The 15,835-nt window shown below is 33.0% G+C and overlaps 1 protein-coding gene across 1 annotated transcript in view; it reads right to left on the reverse strand.

Annotated features, from left to right (window-relative positions):
- Positions 1 to 15,835, reverse strand: part of LOC110991865 (innexin inx1) — a 38,229-nt gene that overhangs the window by 7,202 nt on the left and 15,192 nt on the right. Inside the window, exons 3-4 of the mRNA XM_022257407.2 lie at positions 10,821 to 10,928; positions 8,267 to 8,422 (exon numbers count right to left, since the gene is read on the reverse strand). Of these exons, the coding sequence (XP_022113099.1) occupies positions 8,267 to 8,422; positions 10,821 to 10,928 (264 nt within the window). The remainder of the gene's footprint in view (positions 1 to 8,266; positions 8,423 to 10,820; positions 10,929 to 15,835) is intronic.

Here is a 15,835-nt window from a genome sequence, read left to right on the forward strand (position 1 = left end):
GTCATAATTCAAAGCATTTCCGTTAAAAAAATCGCCAAATACAATCACAACTAAAGATATGCTCAGCAGTACAACAAACGAATATATATAACATTATATGAAAATAAATGTTTATTTAACGTCGTTTAATTTCAATGCACCCAATAACCATATAACCTAATTCACTCAAGTACAGATAACATTATTTAAAGACATCTTAACACAATGTTCTTTATATATTCAAGAATAAACTCTATAATCTATTATTTATAACCTTCACTATTAAATAATTATTGCTGTTCGTATGGAATACAAATATTATACACCCATTGCCATCCAAAGTATTCTCTTTATCGAGACCAGTGAAGATACGGTTGGAATCCTACAATTAAGCCCATACTCATAATTACTTTACTGACACACTACGCATGGACTGGCGTCTTGAACTATGTCATTTGTGATAGTCATTATGTAATATTAATAATGCATTCCTTATGTAACTATCTGAATATGTAACATTATTAATTTGCACATAAATAACGATAATAATCAAGTCACTTTTACATACTATTTCCACTATTTTACCATTTTCTTGGAGGCCTCTATTATTCCATCCATTTTTCTCCAGATATTTTACAATTTGCACATAACTGAGTATATGCTATAAAGTATCCTATAAATATTGAAAAAGTCTAAGTACATGTATGAAGTATTTCCGAACCAATTCGACTTAGGGTCCCTCAAGAAAAGAGCGTACCAATTCTTAAAAGGCCGGCAGCGTACTCGCGAGCCCTCTGGCACTGAGTATCCATGGGCGGCGGTATCACTTAACATCAGGTGAGCCTCCTATCCGTTCTATAAAAACATTATTAGCGAAATTGTTTCATAATTTCTTGACATGTAAAGTACAAATATTTAAGTATGACTGTCATAGCAAAGCCTTTGCCGACATCCGAAGGTAAGTATATTTTAGCTGATCATATATATGAGAATATAAATCAACCGACAAAGATGAACAGGCATATCATAAATATTTGTAGTCACTTGAGCCTTATCTCTCCGTGTTTATAAAACATTATTTGATACGTAATCGGTTTGTTTGAATTATATCAAGTGTAAATATCAAGTTGTGTATGCTAATTTTATGATTGGGTTATTTTTCTACGTTTAGATGAGACCTTATCCTAGGCTAGACATTTTTGTGACTATTTTTAATGATCTACGAATTTCTGTTCAAAGTACCGTACCTCTCAGACCGAGCTATCTACGGCATCGTTTTAAAATTGCAAAATATATTTGTATATATTTTAAAATTCTAATGAACCTGTCACATTTAACTGTTATGTGCATATAGGTATTACATAAGAATGTTATACATATGAATCATTTCATTGTTGAATGAAATAATTACTGGTCGGCGCCCAGATTAAATTTGTTTGTTTGTCAATCTCCAGGTTTGGTGGATTGTCAGGATTGTGGTACTTTGGTAGACAGTTACGGTATATCGGAGATCAAAGATAGCAAATATATCTTAGCAATTTCGCTGTCTTATTGATTTATTGATACTCGAAAAACCTTGAACGCGTTCAAATAAAGATTATGCGGGCGATTAACATGTTTCAAATGTCATCCAAACATGTCAAGACTTTGAGTAAAAGGTAGAAATTATATTAGGTACATGGCGAGATTATTTCAATCAACAATAATAATACATATATTTTATAATAAATATTTACGTATTCTTACGATTTCACTGCCTCGGCGGCTTGGTGGTAATAAGATGGAGTTTGATATTCGTCTATAAGCAATAAAATCCATAAAAAAACTACTCTAGCTTCGGGTCTCAGATTTCGTGATCATTTTTATTTCTAATAGCTAACTAGGTATGTCGATTTTCGGTTTACCGGTTTTCCTTGACCGCATAGCTAACTATACTAGCTCGTAGCTAGTGTTAGATGCACATAGAAAGGAATGTCCTTTGGTCGGTGGAAAACTTTTTTACACAGCTTATTTTATATTCATATTAACATATAAAGCTTAAAACATATAATAAAGTAATATAGGCTTATCGCACTAGAAAAAGGGCGGTAAGTTTGAATAACAATTCTTTGTTAAAAAATCCGGATCTACAAAAAACTGATGAGGGCAGATGTGACTTACACCTGGCTATTGTGTTCCCCTTAGATTAAACGGGGACGAGGGACGTAATTTGCGAGGGTGCAATATTTCATCGCAATACCTAGTTTTGTAAGCATCCAATAGCTTCACTATGAGTTTGACAACTTATTAAGCTCAAAAAAGCTGCGATTTTTGATACAAAAATTGGCCTGAATTTGTTTTATGGATAAGGATAAACGAGCTCATCTGCAACACTCTAAATGCTAGAAGGTTGGCGTGTGCGTTGCCGGACTTTTATAAATTCGTTTTTATCTTGAAACACCCTAAGTAGAATTGGTTCGGATATACTTGGGTAAGTAGTTAAGTAGTTCCACATAGTGGTGGTGCGTGGCAAAAACTGCCTTCATAATTCATCCTGCTATCATTGGTTAAGTGCACATTAAGGATGGTTGGGGTTGCCTTCGGGGTTAATAATAAATAATAATAATAATAAAAATTATTTACCAAGTGGTACAGTCAGATCGATCAACTACAAATATTACCAAAATCAGCCATACTATATAAATAATTACTTACTTTAATTTTCCATAAACAAACTAAATTCAAAATTCCTTAAAATAATTACATTATTTAACCAAGTGCAAATGTGTGAGTGAGTATATGAGTGAGTCAGTGAGTGAATGAATGAAGATATATTAATTATTATTACAGTACCCCTACGACCAAAATATTAAATATTATATTTAAGGTTAATTTAAAGTGCAATAAATGAAAAATCTATCAAAAACTTTTCTATCTCGATTCGCTAACTCCCACAGAGCATTAAGTAAAAACAATATCGTAATGCAAAAGTGTAAAACGGCGTCTGAACATTACAAATTCTTTACGTTATATCAAAGGTTATCAATTCATGTAATTCTTAACGTCGCTTTGATATCGCGCGATTTAAAATTAAACACTCAATGGTCAAGTGCGGTATAGAGAACCAGGGAGCAGGTGTCCAAAAGAAGTATATCGTTACATCAAACAGAATAAGAATATCGCCCCAGTTATTGATTTTTGAGACATACCAGAAGCACCACTTATAACCCCACAGATACCTTATGTTCCAAGGAGGTTTTATAAGTACGGTTCACCCTCAAGACTACACATCTCTTTTCAATATTTAATATCTATGGATTGTCTATGTAAATCAATAGAAAATATTTCGTTTAATAGCATAAATTGAAGTGCTTGTTTCATAGTAAATATAAACTGATATTATTATTGGAAAATCGGTAAATAGACAAACTTTTTTACAGGGCTAAAATATTTGTTGTGTGTTCCTTTTTTCAGAAAAAACCTTTGGACTGTTTTATGTAATTACATAATATAATTACACTTTAGTTTAGTTTAGCAGTTTAATGTGAACCGCGATCATCAGAAACATCTGGCAAAGACGTTCATTAGAATCACATGTGTCTAAACAAATTTTTACAAATACCTAATTTGTTAAAGGAATTCTTACGCTTATATGAAGATCATGTTAGTTGGTGAAATAAATTAATTTTATTTTGATAAAAACAAATAAAAATAGATTACATAAAACAAAACACAATTTCGAAACTGTGTATGTGTAAGAAATATTTGTGTATAAAATTAGTTTTCAATACAATAAGGGTAATGTTTCTGATTCCATAATTGAGCGAACTTAGCTCCGGTGAGAAAAATATGTTCTTTAATTGGGGAGCTAAAATTCGCCTCCGAATTTTGAAAAAAGCTATATCTTGTTAATGTAACGAAATAGTAATCTATCTCACTATCGATATCTACTGTTAATCTAGCTTCAAAACTCAATATTGTAAATTTTTCTTTGCGTTTGTTTTTTAGCGTTGCCGACCTTTTAATCGGTACGCTCTTTTCAGTTTTGCCCAGTTTTTTAGGCCCAGAGGGGGATTATATACAGCGAAAACGTGTGGTCCCCCCCCCCTTTTAACTCCAGGGGGTAATCTCCTAAATCATATTTTTATGGGATCCGGGAGTGATTTATTATTATTAATAGGTATATATATATTTTGATTATATTTATTTATTTTATAAATACAAGGTTTCAAAGTTCTTCAAAAGCTGTTTACCTTGAAATTTCTTAAACCAAATATACATCACAAATACTAAATTTTTTATTAAGCCACTATTATAAGTTACACGAGACAGTAAAAAGAATCGAAATATAAACAAAAAAAACAGATTAATAACGTGGATCAAAATCTTGTGCAGTACATTGACTCGTCAGTCACCAATGTACCGTTAACTGAACTGCGTAGGCCTGACTTGAACGGACAAGTCCGACATGCATAACTTAAGTCCAATTACATAAAAAATCAAACGTCAAAATTAAAAGCTAATTATAATAATATATATATATATATATATATATATATATATATATAATAACAATTCAGTACTAGAAATGTTCGAACAAAACACTTTAAAAAACTATTTGAATATAATAATGTTAATTTGTGACAAATTGTTTAAGAATCTTAAACAATTTATCTTTTAGTATTATTAATAAAAAAAAACTTAAAACCTACATATGAAAACACTTAACTATGGAACTATTGAACTAGTTAACTTGTTACTTACTGGTTCGATCCAGTTTGCGGTTGGTTTAAATGAAGACTTCCGAGTTGGAACGTTTAAAATTAACAATTTCTATCCTGCATCTTCTTTAGTACTTTAGGCAAATATCAAGGGCTTAAATTGAGGTCAACGATATTCAAATAAAATATTAACATTTTTGATTCGATCTTATAAAGGCAAAATGGAATATCAAATGTATATATACATAGACAGAAGCAAAATTGCAGACTATATATATACAATTATGAACTTGTCCAAATATTATCAAAATTTGAAAATCGAATTTCATTTAGATGAAATTCTTTGACAAATCAATAAAATCTCGGGAAAAAATCATTAAAAGATTCTAGACTAAATTTGTCAAAATTTAAAAATCGAATTCTATTTACAGACATCTTAGCAAATTCTTTGATAAAACAAAACACGGTCTGAAAGTATCCTGAAAGTCCTGTCATCAAAAGATTCCAGACATCACAAATATGAACTTGTCGAAATTTAAAAATCGAATTTTATTCAGAGACACACTAGTAAATTCCTTGATAAAACAAATCCGCCTGTCATTAAAATAAATAAGAGAAATAGCGGTCAGAAACTTATCAGGATATATAAAGCTAACGGTATAACTATTAAAATCACACCAAAAACGTCAACGCATTGTGGGCAAGCGTGGGAAACTAGGTACCGAATTGAGATGAATGAAGCACTTGCTTGTCACGCACGAGTAGCCAGATAGGTCATGTGTTCAGTTTAAGGATAGGTGGCGTAAGGAATTTATTATAATAAAAATGCATTTCTTAATGTCATCTGTCACCTGTAAGTATAGAGCATAATATAATCTAAAACATGGTAAATTACATTTAAAAACCACTGTGGTATGTATTAATCTAACGACGCCCATTTGGTACGTGAAAAATCTAACTTGGCTTGGCTTTAACTAATAAAGTTAAAGCCCAAATCCCACAAAAATGTTGGATAAACAAATTTGTTGGACTAAAAAATACAGTGCGACTCTCATCCTGAGCTCTAAGGTTCGATTCTCAGTCATGCAATGGACTTTCTTTTTTTGAGCGCATTTAACATTCGCTCGAACGGTGAAGGACAACATCTTGACGAAACCGGCTTACCAATCCAAAAAATCGACGTCGGAAGTCGGGCACAGATACAGTAATCTGAGGCCCCGACCTACGAAGGTTATAGCGCCACTGGTGCAAATATCATTGCTCTTATATAAACACTAGCTGAGTGAAATCTACCTAGAATTCAATAAAAACAGCCTAAGCATCCGCTATATATATGGAAAAAGCCTTTTTAACCTTTAATTACTATTCACATATATTTAATATACCTAATACTTTATATGATGATATTACTAGAACGCAAGTAAGTCTCTTCTTGAAAGGATGCAATGCATTGCACTAATTATTTTTATATAACTGTTGGTAACCCATAGAAAACCTTCAAGCGAATAGGAAAATAAAACTGAGTCATTACCACCTGTTCACAATGGAATCAATAAAGTGGGAAAAGCCAATAATTTAGAGAAGTTATAACGCAAAGAGCGTAGTATGTGGAAATGTTTGTTTATTTAGGGGCGAAATTAAACAATAGAAACATTATTTTAGAGGGAAATCAAAAGTTAATAACTATATTATATACATATATCTGTGGCCATAATTCATAATATGATAAATGCAATTTCATTACTATACAGGACAAGCAAATTTATTTAAAAAAAATCTTGATTAAAATTTGAAACACTCGACGTATTAATAAGTCATACTGAGAAAAAATTTACTTATCATTGCCTGATCTGAGACCACAGATATATAGAAATTGTATATAAACTTATTCTGGGTGTAAACCACCACTATATGGAAACAGCTGCCCGAGGAAGTTTTTTAAACCAATTCGACTTAAGAGTCCTTCAAGAAAGGAGCGTATCAACTCTTAGAAGGCCGGCAACACACTCGCGAGCACGTTCTAAGATTGTAAGTGTCCATAACTTAACATCAGATGAGTCTTCTGTTCGTAAGTTTTTCTATATAAACAAAAAACTGCCTTTAAATTACTCTATCTGATAATGATGTGCAAAGTCGAAGGGCAGTTTAAACCATCTAAATTCACTCAACTCATTGAAGTGGCCACTGGAGGCTTGCTGCTTTGGTGGTCACACAGCTCTCACAGTAGCAAAGAACAGAGTGATTTAAGATACTGTGATACAGCCAATTTCCATCACATACCAAAAAGGATATAGCTAATTACAAGATTAATACAGATATAATCCTTTGATTTCTCTTTGATCTATCCAAGTCTTACGCAATATTTAATACAATGATACAACATCTCTAGTTGCGTCACGTTGGGTCAACGGCCCAAGCAAAAAGTTCGGGCCCAGAGGCGCACGCGCAGTCACGACTCATTTCGTAAGGAATATAAGACTTTCTCCTGGTTTCACTAAAACCAGTCAAGTGAAGATAATTCAAGTTTTAGTAATCTAAATTCTCTCATAAAAACTAAACTGCATTTGGCACGCCAATATTTCAAAAAAATCATCAACAAATATGAATGTTGTTTGATAATGAATATACTTCCTTTTAGCGTCACAACGTGTAGACAAATATAAATTTACTAATATAATAACTAAAATATCTACTAACATTTTATAAATAATACTAATATAATAATTAACCTTAAAATTAAACTCAAAACAAACGAGTATCAAATATAACATATTCTGTCTTATATGTCAGACATTGTAAAATAGTTACTTTAACATATTACTTTATATCTAATAAATATTTATATACAATTACAAACTAAAAATATATCTAATAACTAACCTTAAAATTTAATTATTAAAAAATATTATTAAAAGGAGTCCCTTTAGGCAAGGTTCCGAAGATACTAGCAGATAAATATATCTAATAACTAACCTTAAAATGTAATGACTAAAGTATATTATTAAAAGGAGTCCCAAGTATATTATTCAAAATGATTTGAATAGCTAGACTAATTCTTTGTCCGAGGTAGCTGCCAGCTCTTCGTTCTCCTGTGATGTCGAATTACCATTTTGATATTTCCCTAAAAAGCCTTATAGCGCTAGGACCCCACGGACCAAGGGCCCGTTATTATTAATGCAAAGAAATGCTTTGTATCGAAGCTTCATTCAACGTCCTTTATTGAAACCCGAAAAAAACAGTTCTTCAAGAATCGAATGTTTAATATTACCTCACGGCAAAATCACATAAGTATTGACATCGCAAGACAGGCTTGTAAAGCAAAATGGTACTTTAATGTCACTAATGACGTTTCCGGGCATTGCAATGCGCTAGGCGTATGTAGGAATGTACTCGTAGTTATGAAGCAAGGCACGGCTTCCATTCCCATAGGTGTTATTATTCCATACACGGCGACTCTTGGTGAAAGGAGTCGAGAGACTAGTTTTTTAAAGCTTTTTAAATCAAAATGGCGACTCTGATTCTCAATACTGGTTTTTTATATGCGCTTCTTAAAAATTTAGTTCGTGGATAAGGTAATATTTACTCACCCTTTCGTGCCTGATGAGGTAGCCAATAATGACGTCCTTCTTCTTGTCTTTCTCTTCCACGTGGCAGACTCCTATATTGAGGCCCATAATAATAGTGCGCAAAAGGCCTCCTTCGAAGGCATCCCACAGGTACTTGGGTGTGTAACACATTATCGCCTGGAAGGAGGCATTATTTCATTTAGAATAACACTTTTTATTTTGTGATAAATAAATAAATAAAATAAATAAATGTTGTAGAAAAAAAAACAATCAAAATATATGTTCAAAATGTTCACTGCAACAATAGCGTAGGGGTGGGATTCTCAAGACGGCGGGTCCCCCATTGGCCTATGAATATATACGAATAATAATATATTATGAAATATCTTAACAAACTAGGTATTTAAAATAAGGTCCCGCACCACAACAACTGGTGTAATTAAGATATTAAAAAAAGATCTACGTTCTATTATTCTTTAATTATAAGTCTACTTTTACTAGACACCACATTACATTTTCGTTTAACTAAAACTTTTCTTATGTGTTGGTCGTAGGTTCGATCCCTGGCTGCACCAAAGGACTTTCTTTCTACAAGCGCATTTAACATTCGCTCGGATCGGCTTGCCTTTGACCCAAAAAGTCGTCGACGTGTCAGGCACAGAACCCTGACCACCACTTCCCTATTCGATTGACAAATGATCAAGATACAGAAATCTGAGGCCCAGAGCTAAAAATGTATCACCACTGATGTATTTTTTCCTATGTAAGCAGTTATAATGTAAACCTTCTTCTAATAATCAATGGACAATCATTCAATTAAGTTATCACTTCACATATTTCAATTGACTTCAGTACTTGACCCGTGAGATATGTAATAGACATTCTTAGTATATGTAAATGATTCACATGTATTTAGCATGCATTGTCCATTTATAACGAACTATGTCATTCTATATGTCAGAAACATCCTTTTACCGTTAGAAAAAATACGTATTTAGTCGGACGCAGAATTTTAATAAATTGGGTCATAAGATGTCTGCATGAACGGATGAAGCATGACAAACTTCAATACAAAGTTTACTCATAAAGGCTCTTCTGCTTTTTACCCGCGTTATTACTAAATAAATTTAACTGTGTTATGACCGTTGATAAACTCTATCTAGTCAAGGTTAGTGTGTCAAAGATCACAAACAACCCTTGGTCTCAGCATCAGATCTCTCTTTATGTACCATTATCCAATAGAAATTTGTAACAATATTTACATCGCCCTAGGTAAAACAAAATTGTGTATATCCGAGATTCGAACGCACGACTTATTTATTATATATGTAGCTTTGGCCCCTAAGTCCAAGTTCAAGTATTACGCAAGCATTTACTGCAATTTATATGTAAGCTATCTTTTAAGTAAGATCAAACTGCACACGGTGTGCAAATTTGATCTTACTCGGTTCAGTAATTTAGGGATTCATAGCCGACAGAAAACGTAACACGTAATTTAAATATACATACTAAAATAAACAATTACATTATTTAAGAGCATAGACAATGTGTGGGTAATATGTGTAAAAACGTAAATAATTACTGTTGACGTAATCACCACTTAATAAAATCTATACCAGAGAGACAGACTTTAGTGCTTACGTAATACTTAAAAAGTCCTATTAAACTGCTGTGTAAATTACACGTATCAATGAAACATCAACAAAAAATCATATCACCATGGTAAAATCATTGAAAATTTGTTCAACGGATTCGACACAATCTTAATACACTTAACATTACGTAGCGAATGTATTAAAAACGAAATTTCCATATCAGTACATTGTTTGACGACAAGCGTGCTAATGACCTGATCATGGCAAATTTCAGGTCAGTTTCAATAACGGTAGACTTACAGCTGATCAGCCGTAGATGGCAGATGCTAATTGTATGACGCAGAAACTGTTCTATTGTCTGGTTTAGTGTGTTAATACCTACTGACCTTTATCGAATTTGTTACTTGTTTGCCTATTATTTTCAGAATGAAAAAATGAAATTAAAATTTTATTACAATAAACCATTATTAAAATTTTTATTTTTATTTTTTAGTGACTAGCATTACAAAACAATTGGTTTTTCTATTTGCGTAATAAAGATTTGTTTAATGGTTTAACGTGGGATAGGCATAGAAGACTAATTCACTACTTCCCTAGATGAATGAGTAATAGAGACCGACATCTGACGCAAAGAATAAAGTAAATTTCGTTTGTAATTTGGTGGTATTTGAATTTGAAAATCTTTACAATAAAAACGTAAGGACTGTTTAAAAAAACAAGAGAACAGACGATTCTAGTAAATGTAAACTCAACAATAAACTGTTAAAATACAGTAACATAAACACAAAATAATTTGAAAATTGTCTTCAAACCAAATCCCTAAATAAATATAGAAATTAATTTGAGGAGGAATGATAGCACAAAGAATGCTAGCATCGAATTGTTCATGTCGATAAAGTAGCCGGGAAAGGCCGACTAAATCTCAAAGCTCCGCTAATAGCAAAACTAAATAATAATTATACAATATTTAAAAGGCATACCTGGAAGAACAGCACGAAGCAAACCCACTGGTAGTAGGTATAGTACTTCTTGTCTTGCGAGCTGTCATATTCATTCAATACACCCGGGTGTGCCACCTCCTTTCCCACCTGTGAGCAAAGACAAAACAACATTCATGAAAAAAAAATTCAACGCACAGATTAGATTAGACAATGACGAAGTCCCGCAGCGCTAACTCGAGGTCACGTGGTACAAAAATGTCAATTTGTGCTTTATGCACAGCACCGGGTAAGAAATGAAACAAAGGCGTGGTTTATGTGATATTTATTGATAACAGGTCTCAAATTTAATATTCAGGACAACGCTATGACGCGACTCAATCCGCAATACTCACCAAAGAAACTCTTCTCATAAAACCTCCCCTTCAGAAATAATTTTGTTGTGTTTGTACTGTTAATTGATTTATATTGTTTAAGCAATAATACAAATAATCATGGATGAATTTTTTTTAAAGTTAAAATTGGAGAATAAAGTTATTATTATGGACTGCCGCAAACAATGACGCACTGAAAATCATTTACATTTTTATGTAATAATCGCTAAATCCTGATAACACAACGACTTTAAGAACCTTCATTTGATAACATATTATCATAACATAGTGATTCTCGTAAAAGCAGTGTATGAGTTATGTACGTGCTTATTACCTGGACAGCCATGACCTGATAAATGAAGTATATATTCGTAATAACTCATACTAGTGCATTCAATTGTCAACTATTAACGTACTCGATGGATGTATTTAAGCACAACATGCATGTGGGATGCATTTAGAGTCGCTGGCATAGTGACAATCTTCAAATGATTCATGTATTCATCTTCTTAGCGCTTTTAAATGCAAGAGATTTTTAAGATATCTTTGTTCCACGTCTGTTTTTAGTGACATTAATATACTAACATATTGGCTCGAGAACGACAAAGAATCGATGCCTTTGAGATGTGGTGCTGGCGGCGAATGCTCAGAATACCGTGGACTGCGAAGCGCACCAACACATCAATCCTGACCCAACTTCGCATACGAACTCGCTTGTCAACCGTATGCCTACAGCGAATCGTATCGTATTTCGGCCACACAATGCGCAAAGGCGATGAGAACTTGGAGAAGCTGATCGTGGTTGGTAACACAGAAGGCAAAAGATCACGTGGCCGTTCACCAACCAGATGGACCGATCAAGTGAAAGACGCATCGTCTTCAAAGCTATACAATGTTATAAGAGAAGCGCTGGACAGAAACCGGTGGAAGCAGATAGTCCGCGCTAAATGTTTCGTTGCTGACCACGACGCTCAGAAATGAGCTGCCGACTAAAGAGAGAGAATATACTAACATATAATAATCGTATTTACAGTAAAATTAACGTTTAGCCATAAATCCGTTCGAGGATAACGTAAGCAGCAGCATTTACTGCAAATTATTCCCCCCCCCCCCCCTTTCCCTTGTCAGCAAATGTAAGCAAGGTTTCAAAATATAAAAGAGTACATAAACGTATTAAATTTTGTGAGAATTTTCGAAAATGTGTTTTCAAGCATAGACAATGTGTGCTTAACCTGTGTAATAATGTAAATAATTACTGTTTACCTAATCACCAAATAATAAAATCAAAGACACCCCATTCCCGGGACTGCCCCACAAGATAAATACTTTTTGTCAGCAAATCAAAAGCAACGTGCAAATGAAAAAAAAAACAATTCAATCAATTATTCATGTAATTTCCTTCTTAACCGTCCGGCCTTTTGGCCTCTTCAACCCAAGTAACTCTCCTGCTTTACAGCAAGTGGACAAATAACTTTGAATAAAGCCTTGCTTCTTTTAAATACAATTGTTATCCAATTAGGATTAACACAATCAGAATACTTCAATTGTTAAAAGCGATTCAAGTTTGATTGAGATTTGCAATAGCGAGGAAGCGGGCAGTTACACAATTGCGAACACATGATCACAGGGCGCTGATTTCATGATCATCCAATTGGTTGACAGATTCAACTGTAAGACTACTTTTACAATATTACATATATAATATATTTAAGGATAGGAAACATAAGACGTAAAACAACAGGTATTCTATAACAGAAAGGGCAATGCAAGATGCACAGACAAAATCTAAACTTTAAAGGCATGTGGAAGGGGAAAAGAGCGACCTAAAGCGATGGATAGGAGATATAGAAGTGTAACCAGGAAACGAATGGAGAAAACAGCTATGGATAGATAAATTTGGAAAAAATTGGACAACAAAAACAAGAAAAAACAAATGTATATACCAATTTAAATTGAATATTGTTAACATATGCAAAGAAATAAATAGGCTTGATTAATATATTATTAAACATTTACTAAGAATTAAATGTAGACACTGTAAAAATGTATACCTAGTGAATATTTTTCAGGTTTTTCAGAGACCCAGCTAAAAAAAATTCTTAAGACCGATTTAGGTCTCAAATTTTATTTGTCGTGTTATTAATAAAAACTACAAAGAATACGGATTCCGATAAACAATAAATATCTTGATTTTGCCTTCTGTGAAAAGCTTCCTCTATAAACTAAATATTTCTTATTTATTATGTTCTCTAACAAAGAATAATAAGTATAATTGTACAATTAAACGGTGCAACATATATTTATATTCCGATCGTTATAAAACTGTCTTTACCTAGCCTTATACAAACACGGTGAAATTAATAAATAAAATTAATCTTTACTAAATAATTCACTGTTAAATATCTGCACAGTAAAGAAATACGCGTATAATTATTACAATAATATACATTTCTCGAATAAGCTATGAGTATAGCTATGAATAGGCTATAAGTACTTAGAACAAATACTTGTCATTAGCATTAATTAACTTTAGCATGCTATGTAGGACATTAATAATCAATTTTATCTCGGAGGCGTGCAATTGAAAGCAGAAATTAGCAGTAATGGACCAAGACCTGTCATTTGACCTGTTAACCGTTTCATTGGTACTGATTCAGTGATATCAAGAACATTACATATGCATTATGTATCCATATAGTGTAGTCAATGTAGCTTTGGAATACTACACAGCGAGACAGATGACAGGGCTTAATTAAGCTAATGTTCCTAAGGAATTACTCTGTAACAAGTTTTGAGAGCTTAATGGTCAGATCGAGAGAATGTTTTCTTTAAAGAATTACCACAATTTTAGAACAATAGATTGTAACTTGATAACAAGAGCGTACCAATTCTTAAAAGGCCGGCAACGCACTCGCGAGCCCTCTGGCATTGAGAGTGTCCATGGGCGGCGGTATCACTTAACATCAGGTGAGCCTCCTGCCCGTTTGCCCCCTGTTCTATATAAAAAAAAAAAAAAAAACAAATCAGTGGCACTATAACCTATTCAGGTCTTGGTCTCAGATTTCTGAATCTGTTTCACTATCTATTTTTAAATCTAATAGGCAAGTAGGTGATCAGCCTCCAGTGCCTGACACACGTCGTCGACTTTTTGGGTCTAAGACATGTCGGTTTCCTCACGATGTTTTCCTTCACCGTTCGACCATATGTTAAATGCGCACATTGAAAGGAAGTCCATTGGTGCACAGCCGGGGATCGAACCTACGACCTCAGATATGAGAGTTTCACGCTGGAGCCACTAGGCCAACACTGCTACTGATTGTAATTTAGGCTGTGGAAAATTATATGTCATGTGGTGTGCTTTAATAAAATATTAAAGATTTTAAATATGAACCCTGGAAAATATTTCTACCAATTTACAAAGGATAAAATTCTTTAGTTTCCTGACAGCTCTCTCGGGTAATAACTCCAACGATTTCGTCAGTCGCTAAGATTACGATAGATACAGCCTTGGCTTGTGCAATGACTAAATCTCAGACATAATGATGTTAACTTAGTGCTGTTGGGTCGCTAAAAGTATTACCGAAAGACCAATTACGATTACGATAATCTTAATTGTTGACATAATAATGAGTTAAAGTTTGACTGATGATTCAAACGATGAAACCCAAACTTCAAATCACTATTGAATTTATGTGGTAAGGCATCTTTAATTTTAGTAGTATCCGAGCTTATTAAGTTGAGAACCGAACATGAATTATGAATTTTATAATTTTATTTTTATTATATATTATATTTTACTAACTTCACAACTCAACTCAACTCACAGAGTCTCCTTTTGGTAATTAGAGTAATAGAGATGAGATTCTAGATGCAAGTCGCGAGTAATAAGAAACAGATGTTAAAAGCAAAATGTATCAGCCTGTCACGAAACAATCGACAATGACAACAAAGGCACGAAACTCGGCTAAAATGGGCCGCTGGCGTGATGCCAGACTTTGCTAAGTGCTGTTGACAAAATCTTAACTATTATAATTACTTAATAAATGAAGTTTTCTATTGCACACATAAAAATAAAATAAATAAAATACGTTTATTTTGGAACATAAGATCATCTAGGTATCACTTATTCCACGTCAATCAATTCGAACCTGTAGGCATCCCTACTCATCGGCAAAGAAGACAGAGGGTGTAGGCCGAGAGAAAAAGCCGGCGTAAAAAACTCTCGGTACTCTTTTAAAAAGCAAATCATCAAACAATATTTAAAACAAATATATCAAATTAATTAGAGGACAATAAATACATATAAACATATTCATAGAAGCTTTCTGTAAACATTCTTACACCTAACTGATATATACAACAATATATATATATATATATATATATATATATATATATATATATATAACAAATAGCCCTCTATTTTTAATGCTGACTCTGAGCGAATACTGAAAAGACGTACAAACAGAGCCCTATTTAGAGAATTATCACTGAATAATAAATATTAAAAAATAAATATTTTTTATCAGCTATAAACAATTATAAAACAATGATAAAAAATTATAGATTAAAAGAACCATAGTAGTAGAGTTTCTTGCCAGTTCATTTTGTCTGCTGTACCACCTTTACTTGCGAACTGGTAGTAAATGTAAATTTAGAATCAATTTAACATATTTCAGTTGA

This window comes from Pieris rapae, chromosome 2 (assembly GCF_905147795.1).
Source record: "Pieris rapae chromosome 2, ilPieRapa1.1, whole genome shotgun sequence".
NCBI classification, from domain to species: Eukaryota; Metazoa; Arthropoda; class Insecta; order Lepidoptera; family Pieridae; genus Pieris; species Pieris rapae.